Source organism: Rissa tridactyla, chromosome 5, assembly GCF_028500815.1.
Source record: "Rissa tridactyla isolate bRisTri1 chromosome 5, bRisTri1.patW.cur.20221130, whole genome shotgun sequence".
Classification (NCBI taxonomy): Eukaryota; Metazoa; Chordata; class Aves; order Charadriiformes; family Laridae; genus Rissa; species Rissa tridactyla.
Genome location: NC_071470.1, coordinates 44314129 through 44326140, shown reverse-complemented (window position 1 = coordinate 44326140; position 12012 = coordinate 44314129). Strand labels below are relative to the sequence as shown.

Below are 12012 nucleotides of genomic sequence, written 5' to 3'. Positions count from 1 at the left end.
GCTCTGTGGAATTACTGTAGGGTTTTATTCTTGTAAATGAGAACAGAATTTCTCTCTTAATCCTGCTTTTGAACCTAAGTGATTACAACCTGAATTGCCTCTATGAACGAGACAAATGCATGTCCCCATTTAACACATTCTACAGGTTTCACAGAATCATTTTCTGCGTGCCCACGCTGATTTTACAGGATTTTAACATCGATCAAAAGCCGGATTTAAAAAAAAAAAAAAAAGAAGAGGAAGAAGAAGAACTCTTCAAATCAGAATGTCCTAATTTTTTTCTGGGATGGGTGTCCTCTGTAGTGACAGCCTCCCTGCGGTTCATATTGTTTCTAATGGTCTTAGAGGGACACTCCTGAAAACTACTTCTTTGAAAAAAATCAATAAATATATCTTTGTGCACATAACTGTACAAAGAAAACAGAAAAAAAGACATTTGATGAAAACCATAGGTAGTAGCAGGTCCAACTAAGTTGTATAATAAGATTCAGATATAACTGCTGCCAACATTAAAGCAGTAAGAGGGGCAAAAATGCACAGCGTATAATTTCAAAGTGACAACAATCAAAGTTCCTTGGGAAAAAAAAAAGAAAAACATTACCCATTTTGTACTTGTTATGTAATTGTGCTTGTCCTTGGACACGTTTCACCTGCGATCACACTTCCAGCAGTTTGGTGTAGAATTTTTATTACTTCTTTATATTCTGTCATCATCATCGCTACTTATTTTTTTAAATGCAACTGGGCTTGCCTGCTTTAAAGAGGTTTTTGAAACATCCGTGTGCATAGTGGACATGGCTATAGTCTCATAATCCTCCTCACGGGAGCGGAAATGACAAAAATGAAATAAAAACTGCAGGTCCCTTTGGAAGTTCTTATTGAGAAACCCATAGAAGATGGGGTTCACGCAAGTAGAGATCATGGCGGTGAGGTGGCAAATCAGGAACAACAGGTTGTGGCTGCAGGTGGCAACAGGCAGAATTTCATGATTCCAATCAAACACGATATTGAAGATGGTGAGAGGCAGCCAGCAAACTGCAAATGCGACCACTATTGAGATCAGCATGATGTTGATCCTTTTGGTTTCAGAGGATCTGTACTTATTGTCTCTCATCTTGTCCATCATGTTGTTCCTTTTTTTTAATCGTATGTATATCTGCAGGAAATTCAACACAGAGAAACATGTGGGATAATTTAACCTACAACCATCATCTTTGCAAGGATAAAAAAGCATCAGACAGAAAAAAGTACATACCGCAAGGGGATTCTCTCTTACCTTTAAGTAGCAAATAAATATAAAACAAAGCGGTCCGAAGTACTGAATCACCAAAAGTGTCGTGGTATAAGAAAGCCTGGCAGTGTCCATGGGGAACAGGTCCAAACACACATATTTGTCCTTATATTCATCAAATGTTATGTTTCTGAAGGGTTCATCCGTTAACACATGATAGATCAGGAAAGGCAAAGATGAAGCTGTGGCTAAAATCCATATGGCAGTGATCCCCATGTAGGCATGTCTGTTGTTGGGTCTCCAGCCACGGGGATTGATGATCAGCTGATGGCGTTCGATAGCAATTAGGACTAAAGAAAAGACCGAGACGGTGATTGAGGCACATTGCACGAAAGGATTCAATTTGCACATGGCCTCCCCAAAAATCCAGTGGTCCATTAAAGTATACACAAAGGTAAAGGGAAGACACATGATGGTCACGAGAAGATCAGAAAAGGACAGGTTGACAATGAGGATGTTGGTAACATTACGCATCTCCTTTTGTTTTAAAATAATGACAATCAAGGCCAGATTCCCAGAGACTCCCAGAATTATCACAGTCCCGTAAGCCAAGGCCAGAGTGAAGACCATGGCCAAAGGCACATGGCAATCCTCATCCTCAAACTGCAAGATCTGTGAGTTCTTCTCCGAAAAATTCAGGTGACCAGAAATATTTCCCAGGGGGGCGAGAACTGAAGTATTCATCTTGTTTCCAACTCGCTGGGCGACGTTCACGGCCGCCGCCGCCGCTGCCGCTGTCATCCAGACCTCTCCCGCAGGTCAAAACGCGCCCATCAGCCCGTCAGGAGACCCTCGGCAGAGCCCGCTCCTCGGTGCCGCATCTCCCTCGCACCACCTGGGGAGAAGGCAAGGAGCAGGGACGGTCACCCCCAGCCACGTCGCCCATCCCGGCACCCCCGCGCCCGCCCCCCCGGCGCGGAGCCACGGCGCGGACGAGTCCCGCGGGGGAGCGGAGCCGCCGCGCGCTCGGATAAGCGGGGCGGGCGGGTTGCGCGGCACCGCCGCTGCCCCCGCGGGTGGGGTTCACCCACACAGCCGCCGCTGTCCCCGCGGGTAGGGGTCACCGACCCCGCCGACGCTCTCCCCGCGGGTGGGGGGTCACCCACCCAGCCGGTGCACCCCCCGCGGGTGGGGGACGGCCGGGGAAAGCCCCGCGGGAGGACGGCGGTGGCGATGCCAGGTTCCGAGGCGGGAGCGGGGGCTGCAGTCCCGGGGGAGAAAGGCAGAAGGCAGGATCAAAATGCAGCTCTGCAAGCGAGGGATGCGACCCCTTCCCGACCCTTTCCCGCCGGCACGAATTACACGAAATAACGAGCTGAGAAGCAATTTCGGTCTTCCACCAGCGTAGCCTTTACTTGATGTTTCACATCTCCTTCTTTGTTACAAGTTTAATCTGCAACGGATTGCTTTCTCAAACTACTGTAAGTGGAATTATATCCAGCCATCACATAAGCGAGGGGGAAACCCCATCCGACTAATGTGAGGGGTGGAAAAATTTCTCCAAAAATCACTGTGTTCTTTTTTACCTATTACATACACTTGATGTTGAGCAGCCGAGTGCCCACAGCAGCACTGGCACTGAGTCAAAGGCAAATCAGGAACTCTGAACACCTTAATCTCATCTAGCAGGGCTGTGCAGCAAAGAAAGAACAAAATAAGATGAAAGACAAAAATTAGCAAAAATTAAAACACTGCAGAAAATTTCTTTACCCATGCAACACAAATAAGCATGCCTAAATAATCACCCCTTTGCAAGGCCTTGGATTTTAAAATAAGAAAAACTCAGGCGTATTTGTTCAGGAGGAAAAAAGAAAAAAAAAAAGAAGAAAGAAATCAAATAACCTGACACACCTCTACTCCAACTCACCATCAGTGGCTGCTGCCCTGAATCTGGAACTTTCTGCCCACTCTCCCATGAGCTAAATTTATTGCTGACTTAACCTTAGGTTATGGTAATGAGAGTAACGCCACTTAAAATTCACACAAGTGGGTTTCAAACCCAGCTCCATATGGCACTTATCAGAAAAGCTGTAAAAACATTGCCCACTAAAATGTACTTCATTAAAAGTTACCCTGAATGGGTGGGCTCATGCTCTTAAATAATACTCAATATGAATCTCAGTGCCATCTAAGTCACCAGAGCAGAATCGTCTTTGTTACTGGTGGCAGACACCCTTTTAACCAGCTGTGTGCTGGGGAACAGAGCTGGGGCTACCCCCTCACTGGGGCAGAGACAGTGTGCAAGGGCTGGGCTTGCAGCTCCGGCTCCTCCTGAGGGTCAGCCAAAGGATGACCAAGCCAAAGCCATGTCTTCTCACCAGCATCACAAGCTCACCTCAGCTGTTTTTTCCGGCTCTATAATCAGCACATGGTTACATGAAACCGCAACAAGCGATGTAGCTTGCCTCTGAGTGACATTTTACTGTCAAAGTCAATGTCAGTGATTTTGGACAAAAGGCATCTCTGCCTGAGGTTTGGCTACTCTGATTTTCAAACTAGCTAGGCGTGCACCTGAGCATTCTCTCTCAGACCTGCTGCCCCTACTAACTAAATTTATCAGGTCTCCCTAGTCCACAAAGTCTCTTTTAGGGTACAATAAAGAACCTCCCACCTCCCAGGGCCTCTTGAAGCATCACTTCACCCAGAGCCAGAAATAGGTGCTTTACCCAAAGGGTGGTGTGGGTGATGCAGAGAGTCAGGACTCCTCAATTCCAACAGTATGACTTCACCCCAGCCTGAAAAGCAACTTCTGGATTTAATCGTGATCTCCACTCTCACTTGTACAGCACAAGGTGGGCAGCCCAGCCATGGGATTTGACGGGACGATGTCAGGCTCAGAGTGGACGAGGGGCCGTATTTTGCAAGGAGACAATTGGGCAGGTTTTCTCACCAGCTGTGACCAAACTGCACCCAGCAATGAGGTTGTCTAGGTTTCGGGCTCTTTTAGCCAAGCTCTCCTCTTGCATATTTATTAAATATCAAACTGAAAAACAGAAAATGCCACTGCTTCTTGGTCCCTCACCTCTCCCCATAGCAGAGATACAACCTAAGAGCGTGGCTGGCAACCAGCTCAGAAACACAGCACTGCTGGCAAGTGACAAGAAGTTCTTCCTCCCTGCCCACCTCGCCAAAATGGAACAGACATCAGGAGGGGATGAAGTTGCGTCACTTGGACAGCTGCACTGTTCCCTGTCCCCTACCCCACCAACTCCCAAGCCAGAAGAGAGATCCCTCCCCATCCTGGGTGCTGGCATGGGGTGGGGAGAGCCCACAGCACTGCAGACCCCTCCAGGTGATTGCGCATTCTCCCCCACCCCACATACCCTTCTGACTCTCCAGGAGGATTTTGGTCAAAAGTTTAGCACCAACAGACAGAAAGGGTGAAATAACGTGCTGTGAGGTGACTGGAAATGCACTGTATAACTATTGGAGCTCTTCAAAAAGAAGCACAAAACGCTGTCAGCCCAAGCCACTGGTTCACCCAGCCACTCACAAGTCCAACCTGGAGCCTACCCTTTCCTGGGATTTTGTCATCTGCACCTAAGAGAGCAAGCAAACACCAGGCTAACCTGCACACAACCACCCACAGTCATGGGAAAGCAACGTCAGGAGAAACTCACCTTGCAACTGCTCTGCCCGTCTTTGATCCGCTCAGGGGCTGGCTGAGGAGGCTGGAGGGAGAAGAAGGAGTAGGGGAAGGATCTTCTGGTATTCCTCCAGCTGAGATCCTAAAGATTGGTGAGGAAGGCTGGAGACTCCCCCTTAAAGCCGAACTCCACCTTATCCCAGTATCACATGATGGTGCTCTGCTGAGCAGGTCCTGAAAATCTCACTGCAAGCACATCACCTTTAAATTACACATCTGGGGGTGGGTTGCCTAGTAATTCCGAAATAAATGCAATTAAATATTGAAACAAAAGAGGAGGGGGGAGAGCGCAGGGAAAGCTCAGAAGGGAGACAGTTTCAAATCACTGTGTGGCTGTTTCAGCATTTTGTCTGCAAGTTATTGCCATCTTGTGGCCAAACTTAAGATGGAAATAGAAGCTTTGTTGGAAAGCGGAGGAGAAGGCGATTTCAAGTATAAGGAGCAATTTACAAAGTTCGGGATTGACTTTTTAAACTAGTACAACTACCTTCTAGTCTGTATATATCATGAAGAGCAATGACTGGATTAATAAGAATTGACAAGTTGCTGTTCTTGCTACTTTTTTCCAGCTAGAAGCAATAAGAAACTATTTTAAAAGCAAACTAAGTCAATAAATTATCAGACCTCAAAAGAATACAACTGTCACCATGGCCCTTGTGGGTATGTTTCTCATTCATCCGAGCCAAGTGGTTCACCATCCTCTATGACCCGTGAAAAAAGAAGGCATTTCTGCAGGTTCATACAAAGCAGTGGGATATTGCAGGGAGCTGGAAGGAAAATGGGCCCCTGAAACGTAAAGAACAAATCCCCATGGTGAGATGCAGAGCTGGAAAGGTGTTCGCTGTTGCCTTGGCCAGCTCTTCTGCTTCTTTTGAAAACTCCAGTTTCCAACAACCAGACTTTTTTTTTTTAAGGAAGCTGGCATGAGCAGCTCTGCAAGCTACTATCATCTGTAGGAGGATTGTTTACTGTTTACTGAAAAATTTCATAAAAAGCAAAATGGAAAATTTTATTTTCCATTTGCTTTTCTCATGATCCTGAAATACCTTGCTCTCTCACTCACAAAAAGCACTGCTGCAGAAGATCTACTTCAATAAGCATAAACCCCAATGAGTTTGGAAGTCCAAGAGAAGTTACCCACATAAACTTAAGCAGCACTTCAAAAATGCCCTGACAAACCCTGCAGGCTGTATTAGGAGTCTGGATTTCCCGGAAAACAGAAGTGCCCTAACTCTTCCAAGGCTCCAGATTAATTTTTCAAGTGTAAGGAATTACCTGCTCTTGCATTCTTACCTTCGGGGATACTCCTATTATATGGTGACACTATTATGTCATGGATAAATCTCAAGTGAGAAAGCATGTTAGGTAGAGCTAAAAAATCAGTTGCACATAATAAATGGCTGTTCCATTTTTTTGCAGAATGAGCCTCCTGGGAAGGTTTCAGAACCCAGCACAGAGGTTGATGTTTACATTGTATTTCCAGGAGCTCGGCTCAACTGCATTGTAACGGCAGTCCTCGATATGAGAAAGGAAAGTGCAGACATACCTCAAGGTTGCTATAAACCAGTAGCCGGGGCCCTGCTGACATTTTAACAGCAGCAACCAGAAGGTAAGTGCAGGCTGTATATATTGCCTCTCAAGAACTTCAGTCACATGTGGGTCATTAACATGCACCAGACTCCATCTGAGCAAAGGTGGAGACACTCAGGCAGAGATCTAAGCTGAAGATCCCATAAAGAGCATGTTTCTGTCTGAAGATGTGACACTCCAGGACACATAGAACTGAGGATTCTCATTGCTATGGATGTGGAATGATCCATTCACATTACAAAAAGAGAATTATTGTCCAATATAGAGATTTTTAAGTGCAATAGCTGTATTGCTAGGCAGGGAAAAAGTATTTTTCTATGCCAGGATGATCCCACTACTTCCCTGTAATGCTCTTACCCATATAGGCAAGATGGGTATTTTAAAAATTAAAATAACCATTCTGTGATACAGAATTTTAGTACTCTGCCAACAGGTATCCAGAGCAGAGATACATGTTTAGGACCAGTTCAGAATAAGAGGCTTGGGTTTACATGACAAGGTTTTGGTATCGGGGGGGAAGCAGGGGTGACTTCTGTTGGAAGACACCAGGAGCTGCCACCATGGTGGACAGAGGCGTTTTCAGCCGACTCCAAAATGGACCCACCGCTGGCCAAAGTTGAGCCCATCAGTGATGCTGGTGGTGCCCCTGTAGTAACATATTCAAGAAAGGGTAAAAAAATGCTGCATACCAGTTGTGAGAGAGAGGAGTGATAAAAATGGTGGGAGTGTTGATCTGCTGGTGGGAGTGTTGATCTGCTTGAGGGTAGGAAGGCTCTACAGAGGGACCTGGACAGGCTGGATCGATGGGCCAAGGCCAACTGTATGACGTTTAATAAGGCCAAGTGCCAGGTCTTGCATTTCGGTCACAACAACCCCAAGCAACGCTACAGGCTTGGGGAAGAGCGGCTGGAATGCTGCCCAGCAGAAAAGGACTTGGGGGTGCTGGTGGATGGCCAGCTTAACAGGAGCCAGCCGTGTGCCCAGGTGGCCAAGAAGGCCAACAGCATTCTGGCTTGTATCAGGAATAGTGCGGCCAGCAGGAGCAGGGAACTGATCGTGCCTCTGTACTCGGCACTGGTGAGGCCTCACCTCGAGTACTGTGTTCAGTTCTGAGCCCCTCTGTACAAGAGGGACATAGAAGTGCTGGAGCGTGTCCAGAGGAGAGCTACCAGGCTGGTGAGGGGTCTGGAGACCAGGTCATATGAGGAGAGGCATGTTTAGCTTGGAGAAGAGGAGGCTGAGGGGGGACCTCATTGCCCTCTACAACTACCTCAAAGGAGGTTGGAGAGAGGTGGGTGTTGGCCTCTTCTCCCAAGTGAATAATGACAGGACCAGAGGAAATGGTCTGAAGTGGTGGCAGGGGAGGTTTAGGTTAGATATTAGGAAGAATTACTTTACTGAAAGAGTGGTCAGGCACTGGAACAGCCTGCCCAGGGAGGTGGTTGAGTCACCATCCCTAGAGGTGTTTAAGAAACATCTAGATGTGGCACTTCAGGGCATGCTCTAGTGGCAGAGATTGTAGGTTGTTTGGTTGGACTCGATGATCTCAAAGGTCCTTTCCAACCATGAAGATTCTACGATTCTATGAAATGTGAGAGAACCAGCCCTTCAGACACCAAGGTCAGTGAAGGAGAGGGAGGAGGTGCTCCAGGAGCCAGAGCACAGATTCCCCTGCAGCCTGTGGTGAGAACCATGGTGGCACAAGTTGTTCCTCTGCAGCCATGGAGGACCACGGTGGAGTAGAAATCGACGCTGTGGTCCATGGAGAGGAACCCACTCAGGAGCAGGTTTTCTGGCAGGAACTGCAACCTGTGTGGGACCCACACTGGAGCAGTCTGTTCCTGAAGGACTGTACCCCATGGAAAAGACCCACACTGGAGCAGCTCTTGAAGTACTGGAGCCTGTGGGAAGGTCCCACATTGGAGCAGTTCGTGAAAGACTGTATCCCGTGGGAGGGACCCTGCACTGGAGCAGGGGAGCAGCACGAGGAGGAAGGAGCGACAGAGACAGCATGCTATGAACAGACCACAACCCCCATTCCTTGTCGCCCTCTGCTGCCCAGGAAGGTGGGACTGTAGAAGAATCAGAAGGAAGGACCGAGGTGGGGCCTGGGAAGAGGAGGGGACGGGGTGGGGGGGGGGGGGGGAGGGGGAGGGTAGTTTTGTCGTTGTTTCACACCATCCTACTCTATTTTTAATGGGTTGACCTACCACAGAGGCATTAATTTGTTGTCCTAGCAAAATCCAAATAGAGAAATGCCGTTGTTTCTGCCACAGAAATTTCCGAAGTTTCAGATAGGTATGATTGTCTTTTCCTCCATTTTGTCATTAGTCAGGAAAATCTCCATTTGAGCTGTAAATGAAGCAATGCATAATACTTCACATTTTAATGGTTAGTATATACAAGAATTTCAAACATTGTATAAACACAGGTGAAGCAAGCCTCACAGTACATCTTTTATACTGTGGAAATATAATAATTACTTATAAGAAACTGAAGATAGATCGTATGTGTCACTAAGTGACCTTAACTCACAGTGATGGCAACAGATATTCATAGAGTTATTCACACTGCAGAAGGATACAAGGTCAGGCTTTAAATAGTGCAGTGGAGCAATGGAAAAGGCTGCCTTAGTCACCGAGTCTTTCAAACGTATATGCTATACATATCTCTGTGTATATATATATACAAAAATATACATGCACATGCTATAACCCGAGTCTTACCACAAGCTTCCTGTTCTGCCATACTGTTGTGTGCCCACCTCAGATGACTGAATCTGTTGGAGCTATATCAGTCTTCTCTGAAGCACTTCACATACATGTGAGCACTAAAACACACTAATAAATAATCACCCTAATAAAGAGAGACAGTTTTTTTTCAAACTTTTCCCATTATAGCTATCTAAAATACATGCTGTGCAGTAAATTCCACATAGCGTCAGGTATATTCTGTAGGAAACTCAGGTTTTAGCAGTTCCTAGCTATTCCATGCATCTCCAGTCTCAACACCAAGCTGAGTGTCTCAAGCTGGAGCACCGAACTCACAAAGATGTCAAATGCTTCCTTATTAACTCTTATTCTATTGATGACCACTGTGAGGACGTGAGAACACTGGAGTAGCAAGACAGCCATTGTGTTAAAGATTATCCTCTTCCAGAGAGTAAATTTTTTCAGAGCATCAAAAGCACCCTGGACTGGAAGACTGTGTTTATTTGTGTGCATATGTTTATTTGTGTGAAGGCATGACATTGCAAAAAGAGAGTAAGTACAATAAACAGAACACAAGTACCTCAACTAAGGAAACAGAACAGCTTGAGTAAAAGAGTACAGAATTTCTTTGAAGCAAAGGCACTGAGAAGGGAACAAGATGTTTTTAAGAAACACATGGAAAAAATATGCCAAGAGATCAAGCCATTAAAATTCTCTCTCGCTGTAACTCTCAAAAATGGAAAAGCAAAGATCTCATAAAATGAGGCTGTCACTTTCATTACAATGTATTGTCATATGTTCAGGCAATGCAATCCCTCTGTAAAACATAAAATCCCGCAAATGAAAGAACACCACAAGAGTCATTTGTGGTTTCTACCGTATATAAAACAAACTGAAGTCACCACTATGGAAATGAATGGAAACACTCTCTGAAGGTTTTTTTTTAACTTTATTTTTATTGTTTTCATTTTCTAGTAATGAACATCAGTACCATTGAAATACTTGCATTTCCCATTATGCTATTCACAGATAAGGGAACTCATCCTCCTTGGGGCAAAAGTCTGTCATCAGTAGACTAAATAGGCATTTTGCTGTTGAGTACAATGAGAATAGCAGCAAATTATCTGTTTGGCTAAGAGTATGTTTATTCTTCAATGACTGCAACTGACACCAAACATAACAACACTTCATCTGACTGCTAATGTCACAAACCCAAAGAAGCTGGGTGAATAATTACGTGGCTGATATCTGCTGAGAGGTTGATCTCTGTCTTGTTGCTGCATTTCCACTTTCAACAATACAGCCAAGCTAACTAGTGTAAAGCTATCCTGATCATATGCAGTGCTGCTTAAAGACTGCTTGAGATATAACCTAAATTATGTCCACCTGGCTAAAATACATAGTCATGTTTTCTGCTACAACCACCCCACTCTGTCCACTCAGGGTTCAAACTCATGTACGCTCATACACAAGCTCTCATCTGGCTTCTGATGAAGCAGAAATAGGCCCTGTGCTCCAGCATGATCATCCGGAAGGGGCATTAATAGTCAACATGAGTAACACCAGCCAACAAATGTGATGACACATGTTAGGCAGCAAAAATGATCAGTTACGTGCTCACCCTTGGAAGTATTTCATTAGCTAACCATCAGATGTCCTGCCTTTCATCAAACAGACTTTTCAACCATTGCAGCCTTTTTAGTAGTCTAAGGCTTGCTGTCTTCATGCCCAGCTTCTTTATGTGAGATAACAATCTGTGGAAGAGATGGGCCAAATATACGTCTACAGAAGCCAGACATTAGTGGTATTTTTAATAGTATTTTGTACTAGTATTTTAATAGTATTTTTGTGGGGGGTGAACAGTTGGGTTGACATGTGTGAAAAATTTTGACCAACAGAAATGCTTTATATGTATCTCACAAAATGCCTCAAACTCTGTGGTAGCTATGTCCTACTGTTTTAGACTGTCTTGCCCATGGCTAGGTGCTCCGTTGGTAGCAGACTTTACAGTAACATTAGACTTTGATTCATGCCTCAGGCAATTGACCGCATGCTGTGAAATTTGGACATTAGGTGGTGTTGTGGTTTTGGCCGGATTGGCCAATCAGAATGACAGATGGCCCTCCCCCCGCCCCCTCTCCAAAGAGAGGAGAGGAAGAGATAAGGAGATTTACGAGTTTAGAAAAAGAACTAAACTAAAACTATACTAAACTAAAAGAACTAAACAGAACCAATTTTCTGGTTTGTAATTTTACTTTTTAGATGGGCCTCTTCTAACTGATTTAGACCTTGACTTTTTTGTGGCATTCATCGGTTCTCACCACCTTCAGTTGGAGCGTTGAGTCTTCATGTGTTTCATAGTTAGCCTTTAGAGGCTAAATTTTCAAAGATATTGGGACAATACTCCCAAAAGAAAGATACATTTGGGAATGTGTTAAGAAACATGCCAAAATTAATTTGTATTCTTATAACCAGAGTTGTCTCCAGTATTTTCTGTTGTGCCCTTCTCTCTTGGAAATCCCAGCTTTCTCTCTCCAATGCACCATTTTTCTTCCCCAGCTTCTCCAGAACAGATACCTTTCATCATCACCATCTCTTACTTCCTTTGCCTTAAGTACTCCTCCAAGGTTTCAACAACCCTATGGAGGCTGGTTTCTAGGGAACTTGTGCTATTTTCTGTTCTCAGTCCTGACATTAGATACCTTTAATGTCAGTACCTTTCCTATCTCTAGATCACCTGTTTTATTATTCAGTAGTATTACTGGCAAGACAGA

The 12012-nt window shown here is 45.1% G+C and overlaps 1 protein-coding gene across 1 annotated transcript; it reads right to left on the bottom strand.

Moving 5' to 3' along the window:
- Positions 1-697: 697 nt before the first annotated feature.
- Positions 698-1975, bottom strand: NPY1R (neuropeptide Y receptor Y1). Its single transcript, XM_054203417.1, has 2 exons — positions 1277-1975; positions 698-1156 (listed from the first exon to the last, which is right to left on the bottom strand). The coding sequence occupies exons 1-2, from the start codon at positions 1973-1975 to the stop codon at positions 698-700; spliced, it is 1158 nt and encodes a 385-aa protein (XP_054059392.1).
- Between the last annotated feature and the right edge of the window lie 10037 nt (positions 1976-12012).

Bases quoted from the DNA above. Each gene is read 5' to 3' on its own strand.
- NPY1R (XM_054203417.1), bottom strand. From the start codon at position 1,975: ATGAATACTTCAGTTCTCGCCCCCCTGGGAAATATTTCTGGTCACCTG. The intron at 1,157-1,276 runs GTAAGAGAGAAT...AATTTCCTGCAG, and splicing joins TATTTATTTGCTACTTAAAG to ATATACATACGATTAAAAAA.